The sequence below is a fragment of the Ranitomeya variabilis genome, chromosome 7, assembly GCF_051348905.1.
Source record: "Ranitomeya variabilis isolate aRanVar5 chromosome 7, aRanVar5.hap1, whole genome shotgun sequence".
NCBI classification, from domain to species: domain Eukaryota; kingdom Metazoa; phylum Chordata; class Amphibia; order Anura; family Dendrobatidae; genus Ranitomeya; species Ranitomeya variabilis.
The window spans coordinates 188,805,486-188,830,054 of NC_135238.1; the positions used below are offsets into that span (position 1 = coordinate 188,805,486).

The window sequence follows — 24,569 nt, forward strand, 5'->3', positions numbered from 1 at the left end:
TATTAGCCGACCCTGATGACAGATGTTGGGGAAATGAGGATGGGGCATATTTGCAAAGTGATCCCTTACCCCATTAAAATAAAGATGCACGCTCAGAAGACACGAGCATACATGGTGCTGGGAGATCAGAGAAGACAAAGCCTCTCATATGTACGGCCAGCCTAAGTCCTAGGGGCAACATGAGCAATATAGAACCTAAATGGATAAAGGTGGAGCATTCGCTCACATGACACTTACTGTCCAGTTCGGAATCCAGTTTAGTTAGGAAATGAATATTGAAAATGGCTTTAATCAGATCTTCTGGGAAATACTGTGCAACAGCAAGAGTGAAGCCCACCAGAACCAAGAGATGAGGAGGGAAGGAGTCTGGAAGGTAAAATAACACAACCACTATCTTATACATTTTTTTTTTTCATTCCTGATCTGATATTAGACGAAGCTGAAGTATTAAAGAGTTTTCATTTTTATTTCATAAATCAATAGCACTCATAAAAATAAGTCTTATCAGACAAATCGGCTTTTTTTTTCCTCTCCTCCTGGACTGATCTTTCACGCTCAGTTCATGAGTAAAATCTTCCATTACTGAGATAGGAGACAGCTGGTGCTCATAAAGTTCCATGGAGAAGTGTAACTGACGATTCAGAAGAACTTACAGCGGAAAGTCTGTGTCCGTCTCCACCTCCTCTCCATAGAATTTTATAAGCACCAACCTATCTCACAGTAATGGGAAAATCTGTCTATATAGAGAATGGAGATTGAAAGGAGGGGAAGTAGCACATTTCTCTCATAGAATATATTACAAAATCGCCAGTCACTCTTTAAGAATAAAGGTATGTTAGCAGGAGGAGGAATCAGCCCGACCCCTCTGGGCAAATTCCATTCATTTTTACGGATCTGTTCACATCTGCACCGGCGGCTCGGCTACTGGTTACGGAGTCTTTAATGGAAAAGATACTGCTGTCAGAAACCAATGGGAAATGACAGCCGCCGCTGGGATCAGATGACACAGAGGTGAACGGAGCCTTATGGAATGTGTCTGTTTCCTAGGGCTTAAAATGCGTAAATGCGGCGATGTCACTCAGCTACAATACCTTCATTTTCTTTGTGAAAAAGGAAGAAATAGATTAGAAAATGGTAGAATTCTTGCGCAGAACATGTTTTTTTTTTGTTTTTTTTTTTTAAGGGGAACCGGTGTAGAGCAATGACTGCTGTACGTGGCGGCCTGTATTCTGATGATAGGTTGGACAGCGGCAGGGAAAAGAAATAATCTGCAGCTCAGGATCATAATAAGGGATGATGTAGAAACTTTATTAACAATTATTTTAGACAAGGTCCCAATCCATAAAGATAAGGAAATTATAACATTAGGGCTACATTTTTTAGATGAAAACGGGACAATTCTTTTTTTTCTCTTTTCTTCACTTGCCCGTGTGACCACAGTCTATAATATGGGAAATTCATCACTGAAATTCTGATGTGATTATCTGCACAATAACCACAATGTACTAAAAATAATAAAAAAAAGTTGTGGGGTTTAGGTTTTCTAATCTGCAGCTTGTTAATGATAATGTGGATTTTTTTGCATATTTTCACTTTTTGCAACGCGGAGGCGGAAATCACAGGTAGAAAAATGTGTCTCTTTAATCTTCCAGGGCTGTGATTACTCCTGGGGTGAAGCGTGGCCAGATCTCCACTTATACTGAGAATACAATGAATACTTACTTAAATTAGCGAGAATATGCTGAATACACATTGTAAAGAATTCTTCTTCTCGCGGGGGATCGTAGCCCAGATTGACAAAGGCAAATAAAACTCTGTTCAAGTCTGTGGGATGGATCTTAAAAAAACAAAACAAAAATATAATACATTATTAATCTGACAAATAGTCTTTACTAACACAGTGTGTACATGACATAGTCCAGTAAATGAGAGGGATTTCTGCAATCACAGCATTGATGATCTTTCCTAAGGATACCCCATCAGTGCAAATCACAGCTCAGAGGAGCACTACACCCATCAATCTGCTACTGCTGGGTCATCAGTGATAGCTAATGATAAAGTGATCCCAGAAAAAAATGGTCTGTTTGCCATTAATGTGCTGGATCAGATTTTCATCCATTTCTAATCTGTAAGTCCGTTGTTTTTTTTTGCTTTTTCCTCCATTAAGGAGTTTCATTTTCTTGTATCTTTTTTGTTTTTTTCACGAACCAATAGACTTGCATCAGCGAATTTGATCCATGATTCAGATCAAAAGTGACCATATCTCAGTTTGGTTTTTTGCAGGCACTGCATGTAAACAGCCCCATAGACTATAATAGGTACATGATCTGTGAGAAACACTGAGAACATGTATGAAAAAAACCAGACGTCTGAGACCTAAGGGCGCAGTCAGACGACCATATAAATTGGACTGTGATTGGACCACAATGCAAAGACTGTCCAGCGGTTCTACCGACCTGAGCATGATGGCTGTACAGGAAAACATGAAGCGGTCACGCTCAGGTCGGGAGAGCCGCCGGCCAGTCTGTGAATTGTGGTCCGATCACAGTCCAATTTATTCGGTCATCTGACTGTGTCCTAAGAGTACAAGTATTGACTGGTAGAACAGCAACACCAAATCCTTAATTTAAAGGAATTGTCTCATCTATAGTGGCTAAAAGTGCTTGTAAAAACAATTTACTTCTTACTTTAAAATCCTCTCCGTTTGCAATAATGGAAGGAGTTTTAATTCTATAGTTTACTGCTCATTGTTTAGGTTACCAGCCACTCCTGCAGCTTGTCAGAAGTGTCCAGTTTCCCAGACAAGCAGCATGCACATCTGCCTCTGCAGGCCATCTGGACCTTAGGAGCGCACCACTGTCCCCTTACCCCATTGCAAGCGAAAAATCGGGAGGCAGGGGAGATGGGTGCTACCAAAGATACATGATGAGAGAATCCCTTTAAGGATTTCCTGGAGGAATAACAGAGGAACAACAATGAAAAGATGCCCCAGAATAATTATTACATGGGGGTACTATAGTGTAACACACAGGACTGGTGCTCTTTAAGCCGCCCCTAGACAGCTGTCAGGTGCACGCACTGAATAGACCTTTGGCCACCAGATGTTTAGTTTGGGCCAGTGACTGGCCTTCCAATCTGAACCCACGGGGCTTCTACCTTTGTGACATTCTCCATGGTGACTTCTGCGATCTTGTCCAGAACCGGAGGACACAGAGTATTACAGTAACTAATAACCAGCGCCAGAAACGGTGCGTTCCTCCAGGTGACCTGGTGCAGCAGGCGCTGGCAGGTGAGCAGGATGTCGTCTATCAGCATATTCTGCAGCCACTGCCCGTTCATCACGTACGTCAGCTCATTCAACAGATGATCAATGTCGTCCATATTCTTCACTCTCTCCAGTCCGTATCGGCTCACTTTATGGAGGAGTTTCTCATACATCCCGGATTTATTCTGCCTGGACAGCTGGGCGGGCTGTAACCACCGGATGACGCTGTTCGCGATGCTATTCAGGTCGCTGAGGTCACACTGGGGAATGACGTCGTCAATCTTTCTAAGGACGGCTTCATCCACTCTAGTAAGGGTCAGCAGCGACAGTGACCTGGTCATCATAACCACCATAGATGGGACATGAGACGTCTTCATAAAGCTACGGGAAGGGACATTTCAGGCATCAGAAAAAGTCACCTTCTCAGAATCAAATCAATTATAAATGTGACAAAGGGAACAAAAAGAAGCCAACAAAACCCTCAAAACACATTAATGCGGGCTTTATTTTTGTGGTTTCCCCAGGCAAAAGATAAAATAAGAGGTCCATAGAACAAAAATGTCACGTATTTATTAAAAACAAACAAAAAAAAAAACACTTTGTGATGAGTGTCACTCCAAAATTACTAGTTAAAATAGGCCTTATAAAATAGTCCTTATACAACCCATATGTTTGTAGTAATAAACTATTATTGTTGAGCATATTTATGTTAAAATCCGGGTGTCCGTTGTTGGCACGGCCAAGATATTTTTTTGCCTCCTGTGTTGATTGACAGCGCTCGCTTGGGGAAAGCACACAATGTAGCAGCAGGAGCCAGCGCACGCGCTCACAGATCTCTCTCCTCTCTGCTGCGGCCATGCGATTTTCCTCCCTCTTCTTTCTTTAACGCTTCTTGCTCGCCACACTTCTGCATCTTTCCGTGGAGCGAGCAGCCACAGCAGAGGAGAGAGGTCAGTGAGCGCGGTCGGTGAGCGCGCACAGGCCTCTGCAGTTACACTGTGCGCATGCACGCTGGAGGACTCCCCAATGTCACCTTGACCAGTAGCGGACATACCATTGGTGCAACCAGTGCAGCCGCACAGGGGCCCGAGAGGTCCAGGGGCCACTGCTTTCCCCAAACCAGGTGGCATTGTGCATTATAAGGAGCTCTCCAGCTGCAGATGGTCCATATATTGTTCTTGCACAGGGGCCTCTGCTGTCTGTGTCCGCTCCTGGCCCTCACGGTATACCAGTCATATGTTTGTATTCTTATTAGTGACCTTGTCTTACCCACATGGTAAACCCAGCGCCATTCTAATAGGGCCGTCCACATGTCCCTTTAACCCGATTACTCGCCACACATGCATGGAAATTGCACTTACGCAGTTAGACGTTTCTGTAGATCCGCAAACAGTTGATAGTTTTGGCAGGGCAGGCAAACCACGGCATCTGTGAGCTTACATAGATACAGGCGATGGTAATGATCCAGATTGTCCTGGATGGCGGAGCAGATCCTGAACAGAGAGAAAAACAAAAAGATCACACATCATCAAGCAACATAACGAGACTCCATCCACAGCCGTGCCACGTCCTCATCCAGAAGGGACGCTCCCACACAGTGTGCCGTGTGTGGCAGAACAAATTTCACCCGGACCACAAGCCCCACTGACGTACATATGGGTTTTTGTAACTTTGATGGCAAAAACGACACAACACACTGCGCCAGTGTCATCAATAAGTTAGGAAACGGCCGACAGAGTCTCTAATAAGTGGTGGACGCTCCTTGTTCCACTGTAAAGATGCTTCAAGAATGTGCACCATATAAAATGGTTCATAGGTTTGTAAAGGCCCCATATACCGTGAGGGTCGGCCAAGCGTTCATCTGGCCATCAGCTCGCTCTCACTCTATTCCCCCAATGGACATGAATGCTCAGTAGGGTGCTCATGCATTGAGGAGTGGAGAAATCCACCATCGGACTCATCGGTCTGTACATCAAAGGGATCAGGCAAAAAAAAAAATAAAACCTCTCAGTACTTATTTGCTAGGAGGAGAATACTAAGAGTCTGAAATAGCTGATTACAGGGAACAACAGCTTGCATCCATCTGAACAGTAAATGGAAATATGGCAGGATTCAGACATCCATATATTATGATCCAGGTATGGACCGAATTGGCCGAGGATCTCCTGGCCTCACACATGTATAGTTGGGTCAGCAGACCCTCGCCGGGGTGCAGCCCGTACCCGGACCGTGATAATATGGACAATATCAGATTGGACAGGAAGGATCCAGCTCCAAACCATTCACGGCTTAGAGAATCCACTTACTTCTGAATGAGGATTGGGTTCTTGCACTCGGCCTCCGCCATGGTCTCCAGCACGTACACCAGACTGATGTGATGGATCTTACCTGCCAGTATGACAAGGTCGTCTTCAAGCCTGGAGGGAACAAAGGAGCTCAAACCTTTACAAATCCAACATTTGGCAATTGTTTCCAGTACTGAATTCCTAGATTAGACTACAAAATAATCAGGAGCTTCCTCTAATTAGGGAATACGAGTTCTATTTGAGTATTATCATTGCATTATGGGATTTTTTCTGTTGGTTCAGGGCTGATACGTAGTATCCCTTTAAGGGGCCGATACATCACATCCCTTTAAGGGGCCCACTCACCTATTTCTTATCTCTTGAGAAGCCATCGGAAATAAGGCACAAAATATTTTTCCGAAATGATCCGCATTATTCCATAGGTTTGATATTTCGAGCAGAGACAATTTTGCCATCACCTGAAACTCGTACTGCTTGAAAGCCATTTGCCGGTAGAGGCCGCTGACGATGCACATGGTGTCCGTGCTCATTTTATTCTTGTCCCGCACAAAAATCTGATTGCATTTATCCAAGAGGGGCTGGTAGTCATACTTCATAAGGCACAGAAACTGGACGACCCGGCGCACGCTGTGCACATCTATGTAGTGCTTTAAATCACTTCCAGTAGTCTTAAGGTACCGTCACACTAAACGATATCGCTAGCGATCCGTGACGTTGCAGCGTCCTCGCTAGCGATATCGTTTAGTTTGACACGCAGCAGCGATCAGGATCCTGCTGTGATGTCGCTGGTCGCTGAATAAAGTCCAGAACTTTATTTGGTCATCCGATCGCCGTGTATCGTTGTGTTTGACACCAAAAGCAACGATACCCAGCGATGTTTTACACTGGTAACCAGGGTAAACATCGGGTTACCAAGCGCAGGGCCGCGCTTAGTAACCCGATGTTTACCCTGGTTACCCGGGGACCTCGGCATCGTTGGTCGCTGGAGAGCGGTCTGTGTGACAGCTCTCCAGCGATCAAACAGCGACGCTGCAGCGATCGGCATCGTTGTCGCTATCGCTGCAGCGTCGCTTAATGTGACGATACCTTTAGATACTGGTGACCGCTTACCTAATATTTTGTATGTTCTCCAGGCCCGTGTTCAGGGCATTGGCTACCTTTCCCATTAACGGACTGCTGCCCAGATCTAGTTTTTCCAAACAAACTGAGAATTTCGACAACGTCTCCGGTTCAAATCTGAAACAGGTAAAAACATACAATCAATCATATAAATACAAAATAACAAACAATGCGCCATACAGTTATATAGGATAAAATCCAAAAGATTTCTTTATAAAAAAGTTATTTATTGATCTAACTTTTTAGGTTTCGTTTTTCCAGTCCGCAGTTGCAAAAGTGCAGGACTCCACTGTCCTGGCTGTGCATCTTGTCTCATGTTTACGATGCTACAATGAAATGCTATGACGTGTATACTAGTGGGAGAAGAGGGATACAATGCGGAAAACCTTTGGGCAACACACAGCATGACGAACCTCAAGAGCCAAAGAGCTAATGCTGGGCAACTAAATGGCAAAATGGCTGCTGGGATTGGTAATCAAACATTCCACCAGCCTTACTTTTCCAGTCTTCTCCAGCCTTCCATTAGCAGCTGCTGCACCAAAGAGTCGTGCGCTTCCACATTAAACCTTGAAATACAGAATACAACAATGGTAAACGAGATGCAACATAAGGACCGAGCAATGGAGCAAGTGGCTCGTACCTTATAACGGCATACAGCGTATTCACCAGGGTGGTGTCGCTCATAAAGTCAATTTTATTTTCTGCCAGGATCCGAAGAGCAATAAATTCCGGGTGATTTCGGACGGTTTCATGATTTGCGTTTGCACTCGGCTTCCCCTTCTGAAGCTCCCATAATGTATTGATGGCGCAACCCACATGATGTACTGTAAGCTTAGACTTATGGATGCCAACGAGTTGAAAAATCTGGAATTGGTTTGTGCTAGTCATCAACTGATCCAGGAGCGGATCCGAACTGATACTACGCATCTGAAAGAAGCGCAGAGAAAGAGGCAAAGCCCTCCTCCAGCAGAACATGTCTGGACTGTACGAAAGGCTTAGGACCTTAGAGAAATAAAAATATTCTATGTCTTTTCTTCCAACATCTTCTTAGAAAGTGGATATTCCTCTCTCCGGAGAAGATCTTGTTACTTCAAGATATGATAAGACACTTTGATTAAAGCCATCTGTAAAGGAAGAGATAAAAAAGGAATAATAATAATAGTGGACCCACAACTTATATGTAAGGCTGTGTTCTTTCCACATACAGATTATACAATCAGCATTTTAACATACTTATTATATGGTATTGGTATACAGGGGGTGCAGAAGTCGGTGTACAGTTTAAATAATAGTTGAATGTTATCAATTGTGCATGATTTTCTTAAACAAACCTCATTTTTTATAACTTCCCAAATAAAAATCAAGTCAATCTGGGTAAGGTCTGGTGACCCTTCTGGCCATGCAACCGGCAGGACAGCATCTACCTATCCACATAGTATAAAAATAATAATATGAATAGACATTTATGCCAGCATATGCACCCCTGTATATTAGAATATGAAGCTTAAAGTTATTTGTCCAGAGCATTTTTTAGCATCTGGTGATAAAAACAAACCTATTGAGGCATAAGGACATCAAAGAAGATCGCACCCTACCCTCCCTTTGAATGATCGGGTGGAGAACGTGTCAGACCCATTTCATCCATGTAATTACATGGTGAGTTTAAAGGGTGATTTCTAGTTTAGTAAATCGTCCCCTCTTCTAAAGATAAGGGTTGACTTACTGGCTGCTGGAGTCCCAACTTCTCATACCCCAAAAAAATCTCCAAAAAAGAACACTGGAGCTTATAAACCAAGCTTAGCACTCAGCTATTTCCAGCAGTCCCATACACAATGAATGGTGCGGAGGTTGAGCATGTGCACCTACCGCTCATTTCGAGATTGGACTATGCCAAGCCTCGTTCCCTTTATCAAGAGCCCCATCCTCAGGATCGCCAGGGATCCTAGAACCCCAAAGACCAGCATGCTATGGGAAGGAATAATGCAATATCTTTGGAATGTTTAAAGCCTTAAACTTACACTTCTGCCCAGTAAGAAGGAGAGTGATCTTTAGTATCATAATCAGCCCGCCTTATACAGTGGTGGTATATAACTAGGATATGTCACCTATGCCGATTGCCTGGAGGTGAAGTCACTGGGACCCCTACAGAATGCTAGGAAAGCACTGAGCCATTTTATTTATAGTAATCCTTGCTGGCTTTCTTCGGGTTACCATTAAAAGAAACCTGTCGCTTGATTTATGCTGCCCAAACAATAGGCAGCATTAATCAGAGCCTGGCTGCCTGATTACAGCCAGTGATATTTTTTTCAGAGATAATATACTTTAAAGATCCGGCCGTGGACCATAGCAATAGAGAAACCAAGTCCAGAAAGTCCAAGTGCCACAGCAGGTGATTGACGGGTCCCACGACTGCGAATCACCTGATGCAGTGCTGCAAAATACCAAGAAGAGTCAGACTAGTCTCACATCCAACTATGGTCCTCAGCTGAAGACCATGGCTCGGTCTGCCTATGGTGAAAGACCTGAAGAGAGAAAATACAAGAGGTGCTCCCTGTGTAACACTGTGGGCAACAGGTCAGGGCTAGTGATGAGCGAATATACTCGTTACTCGAGATTTCCCGAGCATGCTCGGGGGTCCTCCGAGTATTTTTTAGTGCTCGGAGATTTAGTTTTCCTCACCTCAGCTGAATGATTTACATCTGTTAGCCAGCATAAGTACATGTGGGGGTTGCCTGGTTGCTAGGGAATCCCCACATGTAATCAAGCTGGTTAAGAGATGTAAATCATTCAGCTGCGGCACGAAAAACTAAATCTCCGAGCCCTAAAAAATACTCAGAGGACCCCTGAGCGTGCTCGAGAAATCTCGAGTAACCAGTATATTCGCTCATCACTAGTCAGGGCAAGTCAGAGGGTTGGTCGCTCATCTGAACAGATTGTGTGCGGCACAACTATGTAAAGAGTTAGATATTATCCAATATCCGCCGTATGCAGACCAAATGGAAAGAGGACACAACAAGGAAAGGAAAGATCAGTGAGGTGGATCCCGGAACAGAGGATAAATAAAAATGTTTGCGTAGAACCTACTCCTCCCTTAAGCATACCTGAGGATTAACCTTAGTAGCAGCAGCGCCCGGGATCCACTGCACTCCTCTCTACTTTAATGGTGAAAGATCTATAACATGAAACTGTCTTCCACAACCTCACCTTTGTATAGAGTTCGGCTGTTCTTCGCCCAGTATTAAGCCTCCTACACAGCTGTTTCTGTTTCAGTCAACGACTGTATTTTAACCTTCCTATGTAAATGATGATCATTCCCCCCCGTTTTGTATAATGGTTTATACACCCGGCTATAATCCTACATCATCCATGACTTTGTGCGAGTGTACACAGAAGAATACGTTCTTTGATGCGATTTCGAAGGATGCCGAATCCTGATTTGATTTCCTTCTTTTTCATTCTCTTTGCATTTTGTTCATTTATAATAATAAAGTATCAACACTTCTATTTATTAAAGCATTCTAACTTTGCAGTATTTCTTTCACACACGTCTAAAACTCTTAAAAATCACAACTAAATTCTCCCAGCGATTCCTACTGGCCACCGACCGCGAGCGGTCTGACGAATCAGCAAAAGGCAAAGCGTTGGAAATTTAGCTCGCGGCGCCTACGTCTAATAACGCCATTTTTGAAGTCCTTATGACATTTAATTGTATTGAATTGTTATTGTTACTAATTATTATTATTATTGTTATTAATTATTGTTACCACAGGTCCTGGACCCCGTCCTCCACCCGTTACCACAGGTCCTGGACCCCGTCCTCCACCTGTCACCAGGGCATATGCGCTTGTTACTGGCCATGATTTGTCACAGTCACCCCCAGAATCTGTGTCACACCCCACAGTCTGATGACCCTGCAAGTCACTCTCTGTCTGGGTGTCAGCTCCACGTGTTTTATCCAGCAGACCACTATCAGTCGTATTGTGGCACACTTCAGGTGACGTCAGGTCAGTTAGTTGGACAGTCGCACCTTTCCCTCTGGTCAGGCCTGCCTTCTCAACATTACTAACTGACATCCACATTATATCCACAAACACTTCAGCCTTTTCCCACAGTGCTACCAAATCTTGTCCTATTACCATAGGATACGGCAAGATCGGGTCTACAACCACCTCATGGTATGTGGAAACCTCCGCTGCGACAATGTAGATAGTGGCTACCTGGAGATATTCAGTGTCGCCAGGTGACACAGAATCTCCTGGACGGGTTCCCAGCACAGACGCTTCTCTCCCCGGGTCTATCAACCCTTGCACACACTTTCCATCCAGCCAAAAAGGACACAGTCGTGACACCTCACTGATTGCCGCCCCTTTTTTGGCTCTGCCCCCTTTCTGGGCAAGTGCTCCGCTTTTTGATACCACCCCGGTTCGAGATTCAGCCCCCCTTCGGGATTCCACCCCTTTTTGGGCCATTACCCCTATTCGGGTTACCGCCCCTTTTTGGGTCTCCGCCCCCTTTTGGGCAACCATCCCCGTTTGGGCCACCGCTCACTATTAGGGATACTCCCCTCCCTGGGATACACCCCGTGGACTCCCCCACGGCACTCAGGCCCCAGTTCACACAGTACACCCCAATGTCTCTGGGCTTGTACTGGCCTTTTAAGAGTCTGCACAAAAAGAAATTTTTTTTTTTTTTTTCTCTGTCACTTTCACCAGCTCCTGCTGGTACCGCCACAGCTCCCGCTGCAGTCACACACAACCGGCACCTCCAGGTGCTGCCAACCACAAGCCACTACAGCTCCGCCTGCTGTGGAACCTCTCGCTGCAACCACGGCTACTCTCCACACGGCTCTGCACGGCTCCACCGCTGCCGCTTGTCACCTTTGTGACCCCGCCGAGTCACAGCAGACGCTTGTCACTTTCGTAACCCCGCCGAGTTACCGCTAGATGCTTGTCACCTTCGTGGCTCTGCCACAGCAATTAACTCCACGTGTGCTAGCGGGATTGTTGCCAAAATTCTCCACCAATTGTAAGGTTTCTCTCACTGAGAGTGTTGGGGGACACTCACTTGGCCGCGATATTCAAGCACACGGGCACGGGTTTATAAAACAAAGCAGTCCATGCGGTTTATTAAGCCTCATAAACCGGGTTACGCACAGTTCATAACATGAAACACAACAGGCACCAACTGGTAATATTTACTTGCAGCTTCTAACACTTCAGTGTACGGCTTTGCCTCACGGACACTAACACGCTGGTCCTCCCTTAACCAGTTCCCAAGGGAGACCACATAGTTCATAGACTTCACAAGCACTACGGCCTGTACGATACCTGACGGGAGCTCCGGCTCCACCTGCTGACTCCTCGCCAGTCCACACCTCCGGGTAAGCTGCCTTACAGGGATCACCAACTTGCCTGGCCGGCACACACTAGTCAGTCCAGACCTCACCGAAGGACTCCAGCTTCCCCAGTTCCACTGTGCACGGCTCCGGGATCCGGTCCTCCTACTAGGACCTCCCACGCCAGCAGGTGCTTTCCAGGAAGCCTCCTCCCAGGCTTCCAACACAGGAACACACCGAGCCCTCAGGAACTCCCTCAGGGATTTTGCACTTGGACCCTTCAGGTCCAAACACTGGAACCACACAGGAACATGTGACCCACACTCTGGTCACGTTATGTACCTGTAACCACACCCACAGTAATGGATCACATGGACTGGTCACGTGATCCTGACATCACTGCAGGTCAATTCTCACGGCCTCAATACAACTCCGTGCAGATTCCGGGGAGACCATGCAGCGCCCCCTACCTGTTACAGGGGTTACTGCATCACATATATCACAGAGCTTACATACATAACTGGGAAAAAGACCTTGATACTGAATTTCAGGACTGGGAGGTAGATCAAATTTACAAAAATTCGCATGGCCCATCTAGTTGTATAAGAGTACAGGAAAATTCGTATAAAATAGTCACTAGATGGTACACTACCCCAACTCTATCTCATCTTTGGTATCCCAATTCTTCACCAACCTGTTGGAGATGTACTAAAGACGTTGGTACTTTTCTGCATATGTGGTGGTCTTGTGAAATACTACAAACTTTTTGGAAAGAAGTATTAAAATATATAACTAAAATATGCAAATTACTACATCCACCCTCCCTGACACTCATTTTTTTAAACTGGAAGGGGGACAACTCGAAATATAAAAATAAATCCCTGTTGGCTTTCCTTCTATCAGCAGCTAAGCTTCTTATCCCAGTCCACTGGTTGACTAAAAACTGCCCGAGCATTTCAGATTGGGTCAACAAAGTGGACCAGTTATACTATATAGAAGAAATTTCTGCTTTCACTTTTTTCTCACAAGAGAAATTCCACACAACATAGGTCCCCTGGAAATCTTTCAGATCTAGTGATGAGTATTTGGCTCTCATTAACAATTAGAAATCTCTTTAGAGGTTTGGATCTCTTCCTAATCCAGAAATGAACGTGTCGATGTCCCCCCTCTAAATCCCTTGCACCTATTTTACGATAAGCCGAACCCTCCCCTTCTAGTGAATCTATCACCTACCCCCTTTCTCCTCTTCTTTCTTTCTATTTACAGTATGTGTGTATTGGTTAAATGTCGCATTAATGTGGAGTTGTTTTTGGTTTCTGATCTAGCCTTCGGGAAGTCACAAGACTTCAAATCTGAACTTTCTTAATGATTGCATCTTACTGTAATCTTATGTTTATCCACATGTTTATCTACATGTTCATCAATAATGTTACATGTTATTATTGAACTAGCCTTCCCGAGATTGGGTTATATGTCATACTGATGTATCTCAAATCCACATGTTACCATTTACCTATCTGTTATTTGTGTAAAACTAATAAAAAGAAACTTAAAACAAACGAAGACTGACTTCCAAACTGTTTTGTTCACCGATGAGTGCCGCGCAACGCTCGATGGTCCAGATGGATGGAGTGGAGGATGGCTGGTTGATGGACACCCCATGAAAACACGGCTAAGGCGCCAACAAGGAGGTGGAGTAATGTTTTGTGCTGGAATCATGGGGAGAGAGATTGTCGGCCCCTTTATGATCCCTGAAGGGGTAAAGATGAACTCCATAATCTATGTGGAGTTTCTAAAACAACACTTCCTGCCATGGTTCAAGAGGAAGAACCGCAGCAAGATCATTTTCATGCATGATAATGCACCATCTCATGCTGCAAAAAACACATCTGCATCTCTGGCTGCTATGGGCATAAAAGAGGACAAACTTATGGTGTGGCCACCATCTTCCCCTGACCTCAACCCCATTGAGAACCTCTGGAGCATCATCAAAAGGAGTGTCTATGATGGCGGGAGGCAGTTCACATCTAAGCAACAGCTCTGGGAGGGTATTCTGTCCACATGCAAAACAAATGAAGCAGAAACCATCCAAAAACTGACAAATTCAATGGACGAGAGAGTTCAGAAGCTTTTTTCGAACAAGGGGTCCTATGTGCAAATGTATCATCACCTAGAATAAAGTTTTCACTTGAAAACTGTTTGATTTCATTTTGTAATAAGCTGATAATGCTTATAACTTCACAATTGACCTTTTTTTGTTCAAAATAAAAAAAAGAGGTTGAAAACTCTGCTGTGCATAATAATTTGGAACATGCATTTTGAGTGTTTATTTTTTTTAAAAAAGATACTGTTTTCATAGGCAGTTTTTTCCAAAACATTGCAATTATACTAGAATAGTAGATGACTGGAAAATAACAATGACTGCAATTCAGATAGGTAATTTAGAGAAAATATGAGGAAATATTATTTGCATAATAATTTGGAACACAGTGTATATATAGACTGTATATATGTTATAAGGAATATTTGAGGCCATGGAACCATTCTATGTCCATTTTGCAAGCCGTCGAGAAAATTTCGCCATACGGATGCCACACGGATGGCACACGGATAATTGTAGGAGAAAAAATTGCATCCTCGCATTGAATACGGATCACTGTTCAGGAAATTTTCTGCTTATCTCGGCCATCAAAAACGGACTGTATTTTTATATGTTGTGTGTGACTCCGGCCTAACTCCCAAACTGATTGCATTGTTTACTGACAAGGTATAAAACATTTTGAAAACACACCTAATACATTATTAACGACATTTTACCATGTTTATTTTCACACATGGAAATAAGTGATTTTTCCTTTTCGCTTCTGAACTATACAGAGTTCTGATATTTTATTTCAGATTATGTGCAGAACTTGAACTTGTTTCATTTGACTACTTGTGGTTCAAGGTAAGCTGATTCTGTGAATAATTAATGTCTTACTGGATGTAGTTGACAACATTCTGGCCATGAAGTACATTTTGATGATAGTTCTAGCAAGTTACTGGTGAAACTCTTCCAAGGTTCTGTTAACATACAAAAATAAGCGATTTACGTGAATAACTTCTGAACTACACATAGAGTTGATAATTTTTTTGGCAAATATTGTTCAGGACATTGAGCTGGTCATTTTGAGTACTAGTGGTCTAGAGTACCTGTTTTCAAATTGAACTTACGTATGATTGAGTGTGTTTGATTATGCGCGACATAAGCGATTTACGTGAATAACTTCTGAACTACACAGAGTTGATAATTTTTTTGGTAAATATTATTCAGGACATTGATATGTTCATTTTTAATACTAGTGGTCAAGGGTACCTGTTTTCAAATTGAATTTACGTACGATTGAGTGCGTTTGATTATGTGCGGCATAAGCGATTTACGTGAATAACCCAGGACCACAAGTAGTCAAAATAAACATCTCAAAGTCCTGATCAAAATTTTACCCAAACAATATCCACTCTATGTATAATTAACCATACATGAAAATCGAATAGCTAACTAATAACAAATAGCTAACTGCCATATATGAAAATCGAATAGCTAACTAATAACTAATAGCTAACTGCCATACATGAAAATCGAATAGCTAATAACTAATAGCTAACTGCAGACTAACTTGAGTCCGGTGAGTCCAGGCTGGAACTTCAGACTTAAATAAGTTGTCCACTACAATAATTTTTTTTTTTTCATAAATCTTGCAATTATGTGCTACTGAAAACATCCACTGTCTTTATTTTAGCAATATTACCTTTTATCATGCTGTAGCAGCACATCTTCAGTGCTGGATCTAGCTCTCATGGGGTTAATCGACAACTTCCTTTCTCCTGAGTTATTGTGCTCTAATACTACAAGTTCCATGATGCATTGCACTGCCACTAAGCAGGAACCTCCTCTAGCTTCAAAAAGATTTGTGATGTCATTTCTGTCCAACCTCCTCTTTTACATTTCTCCAACGCACACTCCATTACACACAGATGTCTCTCTCTAACATCATGTCATCCCTCTATCTGAAACTGAACCTGTCAAAAACTGAACTCCTCGTGTTCTCTCCCTCTACTAACCTACCTTTGCCTGACATTGCCATCTCCGTGTGCGGTTCCACCATTACTCCAAAGCAACATGCCCGCTGCCTTGGGGTCATCCTTGATTCCGAGCTTTCATTCATCCCCCACATCCGATCACTGGCTCGCTCTTCCTATCTGCATCTCAAAAACATTTCTAGAATTCGCCCTTTTTTTACTTTCGACTCTGCAAAAACTCTTACTGTCTCACTTATTCATTCTCGTCTGGACTATTGTAACTCTCTACTAATCGGCCTCCCTCTTACCAAACTCTCCCCGCTCCAATCTGTCCTGAATGCTGCTGCCAGGATCATATGCCTCACCAACCATTACACCGATGCCTCTACCTTGTGCCAGTCATTACACTGGCTACCCATCCACTCCAGAATCCAGTACAAAACTACTACCCTCATCCACAAAGCACTCCATGGCTCAGCACCACCCTACATCTCCTCTCTGGTCTCAGTCTACCACCCTACCCGTGCCCTCCGCTCCGCTAATGACCTCAGGTTAGCATCCTCAATAATCAGAACCTCCCATTCCCGTCTCCAAGACTTTACACATGCTGCGCCAATTCTTTGGAATGCACTACCCAGGTTAATACGATTAATCCCCAATCCCCACAGTTTTAAGCGTGCCCTAAAAACGCATTTGTTCAGACTGGCCTACCGCCTCAACGCATTAACCTAACTATCCCTGTGTGGCCTAAAAAAAATAAAAAAATAAATAAATAAATACAAATAAACATTATCAGGTTCCTCTCATCATGTTCTCATACACTTTATGCAGTTAATAGCCCTCTGTGTCTGTACTGCTACATACTTAGGCAGTTAACTGGTTCATGCAGCTTTACATGAACACCCGAGCCTTACACTATGGCTGGTCCGAACAACTAAAGCAATTGTTACCATCCACCTCTCGTGTCTCCCCTTTTCCTCATAGTTTGTAAGCTTGCGAGCAGGGCCCTCATTCCTCCTGGTATCTGTTTTGAACTGTGATTTCTGTTATGCTGTAATGTCTATTGTCTGTACAAGTCCCCTCTATAAGTTGTAAAGCGCTGCGGAATATGTTGGCGCTATATAAATAAAAATTATTATTATAGATAGATAGATAGATAGATAGATAGATAGATAGATACAGAGATATAGGATGGATAGATAGATACATACAGATATATCTATATATCTATGTCTATTTCCATAGATATGTCTATATCCATGTTTCTAAACCCCCTTCACCCCTGGAGCTTTTTTCGTTTATCTCTCCCTCTCTTTCCAGAGCCATAATGTTTCCATCAATATGGCCATGTGAGGGCTTATCTTTTGCGGGACAAGTTCTACTTTTGAACGACACCATTGGTTTTACCATGTCGTGTAACAGAAAATGTGAAAAAAAAGTCAAAGTGCGATGAAATTGCAAAAAAAGTGCAATCCCACACTTGTTTTTTGCTTGGCTTTTTTGCTAGGTTCACTAAATGCTAAGGCTGTGCACACGTTGCGGATTTGATTGCAGATCCGCAGGGTTTTTTGCTGCCCAGAGTTGCATCAAATCCGCAGTGTAGTGCTCAACCAATGTAAGTCTATGGGAGCAGCAGACTTGTTGTGCAAATGCTGCGGAAAAAGACACACCGAAACGCAGCTTTTTTTTTTCAGCAGCATATCACTTCTTTTTTTGCCAAACTGCAGCGTTTCTGTACCCATAGACTTTCATTGAGTCGGGCACATCTGCAGCAAAACCGCAGATGTAAAAAAGAGCTGCAGTTTAGATGCGGATGTGGGTCCGAGAAACGCTGCAGTTCGGGAGGAGGGAAGTGTGTGGGCGGTGATGGTGTGCGTGTATGTGTGTGCGGACGGGGTCTGCGGGACTGTTCGGGTGTGTGCGGGACTGTTCGGGTGTGTGCGGGGCTGTGCGGGGGGTCTTTTGGGGTGTGTGCAGGCATCATCTGATGGGACTACAAGTACGCAGCATCCAATTTGCAGCTAATTTGGATGTAATCTGGACAGTGGACACGCACCCTACACTATCCATACATCTATCAATAGATATATCTATCCAGATATATCTATAGATAGATATAGGAATAGATAGATGTATGCATCTATAGATCTATCTATATGTAGCTCTGTCTATCCATTTCATCTATCATCTATATGTCTATCTATCTGTGTGTAATTGAGTGTGGGTTGGACAAATGTAAAAGAGGAGGTTGGACAATAATGACATCACAAATCTTTTTTTTGTTCAATAATACATCTTTATTTAGCTTTCAAAAATGCATACAAAAACGCACAAAAAACACGCAAAAACCGCACCAAAAAAAATTAAAAAATGCATCAAAAGCGCGAAAAAACTCCACAAAAAACTGCATCAAAACTGCAGCAAAAACTGCATCAAAACCGCACCAACAACAGCATCAAAACTGCACCAAAAACTGTATCAAAACCCCACCAACAACAGCATCAAAACCGCACCAAAAACTGCATCAAAACCGCATCAAAACCGCACCAAAAACTGCATCAAAACCGCACCAAAAACGGCATCATAAGGGTATGTGCACACGCTGCGGATTTTGCTGCGGAACCGCAGCGTTTCCGCAGCTGCGGGTCCGCAGCGGTTTCCCATGAGTTTACAGTACAATATAAACCTATGGGAAATGAATTCCGCAGTGTACATGCTGCGGAAAAAACGAGCGGAAACGCATCGGTTTATATTCCGCAGCATGTCATTTCTTTGTGCGGATTGCGCTGCGGGTTTAAACCTGCTCCAATAGAAAACTGCAGGTGTAAATCCGCAGCGGAAACCGCTATAGAAACCGCGATAAATCCGCAGTAATAACCACAGCGGTTTTGCACTGCGGATTTATCAAATCCGCTGCAGAAAATTCTGCAGCGGAATCCGCAGCGTGGGCACATGGCCTAAATGCACAAAAAACTGCTTCAAAACCGCACCAAAAACTGCATCAAAACCACACCAAATACTGCATCAAAACCGCACCAAATACTGCATCAAAAGTTCGCCAAAAACTGCATAAAAAAGCATCAAAAACCTGAATCAAAACCACGCAAAAAAGCACCAAATACTGCAGCAAAAACTGAATCAAAACCGCGCAAAAACCGCACCAAAAACTGCATCAAAACTGCTCCAAATATTGCATCAAAAATGCATCAAACCCTCACCAAGAACTGTATCAAAAACTGCAGCAAAACGGCACCAAAAACAGCATCAAAACCGCACCAACAACTGTTGTGAATTTGCTTTTTGCTCCCTCTAGTGGTTACTAGTTTTTTGACTCTGGTTTTTCTGTCATTCCTTTTATCCGCACCTGGGTCGTTAGTTAGGGGTGTTGCTATATAAGCTCCCTGGACCTTCAGTTCAATGCCTGGCAACGTAGTTATCAGAGCTAGTCTGCTGTGCTCTTGTCTACTGATCCTGGTTCCAGTTATATCAGCTAAGTCTGCCTTTTGCTTTTTGCTATTTGTTTTGGTTTTGTATTTTTTGTCCAGCTTGTTCCATATCTATATCCTGACCTTTGCTGAAAGCTCTAGGGGGCTGGTGTTCTCCCCCCGGACCGTTAGACGGTTCGGGGGTTCTTGAATTTCCAGTGTGGATTTTGATAGGGTTTTTGTTGACCATATAAGTTACCTTTCTTTATTCTGCTATCAGTAAGCGGGCCTCTCTGTGCTAAACCTGATTCATTTCTGTGTTTGTCATTTCCTCTTACCTCACCGTCATTATTTGTGGGGGGCTTCTATCCAGCTTTGGGGTCCCCTTCTCTGGAGGCAAGAAAGGTCTTTGTTTTCCTCTACTAGGGGTAGCTAGATTCTCCGGCTGGCGCGTGTCATCTAGAATCAACGTAGGAATGATCCCCGGCTACTTCTAGTGTTGGCGTTAGGAGTAGATATATGGTCAACCCAGTTTCCACTGCCCTATGAGCTGGATTTTTGTACTCTGCAGACTTCCACGTTCCTCTGAGACCCTCGCCATTGGGGTCATAACAGTTTGCCAGGCCAGTATTAAATGTTTAATGCATTGCAGAAGAGGGATTATAAGAAAGAAGATTCTGAGTTTTTTTTTTTCTCTTCTTCCCCTTTACCTCAGAGTGGCTATGCTTGCTGCAGACATGAATGTCCAGACCTTGATTACAAGTGTGGACCAGCTGGCTACTCGTGTGCAGGGCATACAAGACTATGTTATCAGAAATCCTAGGTCAGAACCTAAAATACCGATTCCTGAACTGTTTTCCGGAGACAGGTTTAAGTTTAGGAATTTCGTGAATAATTGTAAATTGTTTTTGTCCCTGAGACCCTGTTCATCTGGAGATTCTGCTCAGCAAGTAAAAATTGTTATTTTGTTCTTACGGGGCGACCCTCAGGATTGGGCTTTTTCGCTGGCGCCAGGAGATCCGGCATTGGCTGATCTTGATGCGTTTTTTCTGGCGCTCGGTTTACTTTATGAGGAACCCAATCTTGAGATTCAGGCAGAAAAGGCCTTGCTGGCTATGTCTCAGGGGCAGGACGAGGCTGAAGTGTATTGCCAAAAATTTCGGAAATGGTCCGTGCTGACACATTGGAACGAGTGTGCACTGGCCGCTAATTTTAGAAATGGCCTTTCTGAAGCCATTAAGAATGTTATGGTGGGTTTTCCCATTCCCACAGGTCTGAATGATACTATGGCACTGGCTATTCAAATTGACCGGCGGTTGCGGGAGCGCAAAACCGCAAATTCCCTCATGGTGTTGTCTGAACAGACACCTAATTCGGTGCAATGTGATAGAAAAACCGCAAATTCCCTCATGGTGTTGTCTGAACAGACACCTGATTTAATGCAATGTGATAGAATCCTGACTAGAAATGAGCGGAAAATTCATAGACGCCGGAATGGCTTGTGCTACTACTGTGGTGATTCTACACATGTTATCTCAGCATGCTCTAAACGTATAGCTAAGGTTGTTAGTCCTGTCACCGTTGGTAATTTGCAACCTAAATTTATTCTGTCTGTAACTTTGATTTGCTCACTGTCATCTTATCCTGTCATGGCGTTTGTAGATTCAGGTGCTGCCCTGAGTCTCATGGATCTCTCATTTGCTAAGCGCTGTGGTTTTACTCTTGAACCATTAGAAAATCCTATTCCTCTTAGGGGTATTGATGCTACGCCATTGGCAGCAAATAAACCGCAGTATTGGACACAGGTTACCATGTGCATGACTCCTGAACACCGCGAGGTGATACGTTTCCTGGTTTTACATAAAATGCATGATTTGGTTGTTTTAGGGCTGCCATGGTTACAGACCCATAATCCAGTCCTGGACTGGAAGGCTATGTCAGTCTCAAGTTGGGGCTGTCGTGGTATTCATGGGGATTCCCTGCCTGTGTCTATTGCTTCTTCTACGCCTTCGGAAGTTCCGGAGTATTTGTCTGATTATCAGGATGTCTTCAGTGAGTCTGAGTCCAGTGCACTGCCTCCTCATAGGGACTGTGACTGTGCTATAGATTTGATCCCAGGCAGTAAATTTCCTAAGGGAAGACTGTTTAATCTGTCGGTACCTGAACATACCGCTATGCGTTCATATATCAAGGAGTCTCTGGAGAAAGGACATATTCGTCCGTCTTCTTCCCCTCTTGGTGCGGGATTCTTTTTTGTGGCAAAAAAGGACGGATCTTTGAGACCTTGTATTGATTATCGGCTTTTAAATAAGATCACTGTCAAATTTCAGTATCCTTTACCGCTGTTGTCTGACTTGTTTGCCCGGATTAAGGGTGCCAAGTGGTTCACCAAGATAGACCTTCGTGGTGCGTACAACCTTGTGCGCATTAAGCAAGGTGATGAATGGAAAACCGCATTCAATACGCCCGAAGGTCATTTTGAGTACTTGGTGATGCCTTTTGGGCTCTCCAATGCACCTTCAGTTTTTCAGTCCTTTATGCATGACATTTTCCGGAAGTATCTGGATAAATTTTTGATTGTTTATCTGGATGATATTTTGGTTTTTTCTGATAATTGGGATTCGCATGTGGAGCAGGTCAGGTTGGTCTTTAAAATTTTGCGTGAAAATTCTTTGTTTGTCAAGGGCTCAAAGTGTCTCTTTGGTGTACAGAAGGTTCCCTTTTTGGGGTTCATTTTTTCCCCTTCTGCTGTGGAGATGGACCCAGTCAAGGTCCGAGCTATTCTTGATTGGACTCAGCCCTCGTCAGTTAAGAGTCTTCAGAAGTTCTTGGGCTTCGCTAACTTCTACCGTCGTTTTATTGCTAATTTTTCTAGCATTGTGAAACCTTTGACGGATATGACCAAGAAGGGCTCCGATGTAGCTAACTGGGCTCCTGCTGCCGTGGAGGCTTTCCAGGAGTTGAAACGCCGGTTTACTTCGGCGCCTGTTTTGTGCCAGCCTGACGTCTCACTTCCCTTTCAGGTTGAGGTGGATGCTTCGGAGATTGGGGCAGGGGCCGTTTTGTCGCAGAGAGGCCCTGGTTGCTCTGTTATGAAACCTTGTGCCTTTTTCTCTAGGAAGTTTTCGCCTGCCGAGCGAAATTATGATGTGGGCAATCGGGAGTTGTTGGCCATGAAATGGGCATTTGAGGAGTGGCGTCATTGGCTCGAGGGTGCTAAGCATCGTGTGGTGGTCTTGACTGATCACAAAAATCTGATGTATCTCGAGTCTGCTAAACGCCTTAATCCGAGACAGGCCCGCTGGTCATTGTTTTTCTCCCGCTTTGATTTTGTTGTCTCGTATTTACCAGGTTCAAAGAATGTGAAGGCCGATGCTCTTTCTAGGAGCTTTGTGCCTGATGCTCCTGGAGTCGCTGATCCTGTTGGTATTCTTAAAGATGGAGTTATCTTGTCAGCTATTTCTCCGGATCTGCGACGTGTGTTGCAGAGATTTCAGGCTGATAGGCCTGAGTCTTGTCCACCTGACAGACTGTTTGTCCCGGATAAGTGGACCAGCAAAGTCATTTCCGAGGTTCATTCCTCGGTGTTGGCAGGTCACCCGGAAATTTTTGGCACCAGAGATCTGGTGGCCAGGTCCTTTTGGTGGCCTTCCTTGTCAAGGGATGTGCGGTCATTTGTGCAGTCCTGTGGGACTTGTGCTCGAGCTAAGCCTTGCTGTTCTCGTGCCAGCGGTTTGCTCTTGCCCTTGCCTGTCCCGAAGAGACCTTGGACACATATCTCCATGGATTTCATTTCTGATCTTCCGCTATCTCAGGGCATGTCCGTTATCTGGGTGATATGTGATCGCTTCTCCAAGATGGTCCATTTGGTTCCTTTGCCTAAGCTGCCTTCCTCTTCCGATCTGGTTCCTGTGTTTTTCCAGAACGTGGTTCGTTTGCACGGCATCCCTGAGAATATTGTGTCAGACAGAGGATCCCAGTTCGTTTCCAGGTTCTGGCGATCCTTTTGTAGTAGGATGGGCATTGATTTGTCGTTTTCGTCTGCTTTCCATCCTCAGACTAATGGACAGACGGAGCGAACCAATCAGACTTTGGAGGCTTATTTGAGGTGTTTTGTCTCTGCTGATCAGGACGATTGGGTGACATTCTTGCCGTTGGCTGAGTTTGCCCTTAATAATCGGGCTAGTTCCGCCACCTTGGTTTCGCCTTTTTTCTGCAACTCTGGTTTCCATCCTCGCTTTTCTTCGGGTCATGTGGAGCCTTCTGACTGTCCTGGGGTGGATTCTGTGGTGGATAGGTTGCAGCAGATCTGGAATCATGTGGTGGACAACTTGAAGTTGTCACAGGAGAAGGCTCAGCGCTTTGCCAACCGCCGCCGCGGTGTGGGTCCCCGACTACGCGTTGGGGATTTGGTATGGCTTTCTTCCCGCTTTGTTCCTATGAAGGTCTCCTCTCCCAAATTTAAACCTCGTTTTATTGGGCCTTACATGATATTGGAAATCCTTAATCCTGTATCTTTTCGTCTGGATCTTCCTGTGTCGTTTGCTATTCACAATGTATTTCATAGGTCCTTGTTGCGGCGGTACATTGTGCCTGTAGTTCCTTCTGCTGAGCCTCCTGCTCCGGTGTTGGTTGAGGGCGAGTTGGAGTACGTGGTGGAGAAGATCTTGGATTCTCGCCTCTCCAGGCGGAGGCTTCAGTACCTGGTCAAGTGGAAGGGCTATGGTCAGGAGGATAATTCCTGGGTGGTCGCCTCTGATGTTCATGCGGCCGATTTAGTTCGTGCCTTTCATGCCGCTCATCCTGATCGCCCTGGTGGTCGTGGTGAGGGTTCGGTGACCCCTCACTAAGGGGGGGGTACTGTTGTGAATTTGCTTTTTGCTCCCTCTAGTGGTTACTAGTTTTTTGACTCTGGTTTTTCTGTCATTCCTTTTATCCGCACCTGGGTCGTTAGTTAGGGGTGTTGCTATATAAGCTCCCTGGACCTTCAGTTCAATGCCTGGCAACGTAGTTATCAGAGCTAGTCTGCTGTGCTCTTGTCTACTGATCCTGGTTCCAGT

The 24,569-nt window shown here is 44.3% G+C and overlaps 1 protein-coding gene across 1 annotated transcript in view; it reads right to left on the minus strand.

Annotated features, from left to right (window-relative positions):
- Positions 1 to 15,085, minus strand: part of LOC143786289 (FAST kinase domain-containing protein 1, mitochondrial-like) — a 35,567-nt gene extending 20,482 nt beyond the window's left edge. Inside the window, exons 1-10 of the mRNA XM_077275563.1 lie at positions 15,006 to 15,085; positions 7,331 to 7,814; positions 7,188 to 7,256; positions 6,682 to 6,807; positions 5,917 to 6,228; positions 5,572 to 5,682; positions 4,627 to 4,758; positions 3,157 to 3,646; positions 1,723 to 1,837; positions 238 to 366 (exon numbers count right to left, since the gene is read on the minus strand). Coding sequence (XP_077131678.1) covers positions 238 to 366; positions 1,723 to 1,837; positions 3,157 to 3,646; positions 4,627 to 4,758; positions 5,572 to 5,682; positions 5,917 to 6,228; positions 6,682 to 6,807; positions 7,188 to 7,256; positions 7,331 to 7,665 — 1,819 coding nt within the window. The 5' untranslated portion in view covers positions 7,666 to 7,814; positions 15,006 to 15,085. The remainder of the gene's footprint in view (positions 1 to 237; positions 367 to 1,722; positions 1,838 to 3,156; positions 3,647 to 4,626; positions 4,759 to 5,571; positions 5,683 to 5,916; positions 6,229 to 6,681; positions 6,808 to 7,187; positions 7,257 to 7,330; positions 7,815 to 15,005) is intronic.
- Positions 15,086 to 24,569: the final 9,484 nt, after the last annotated feature.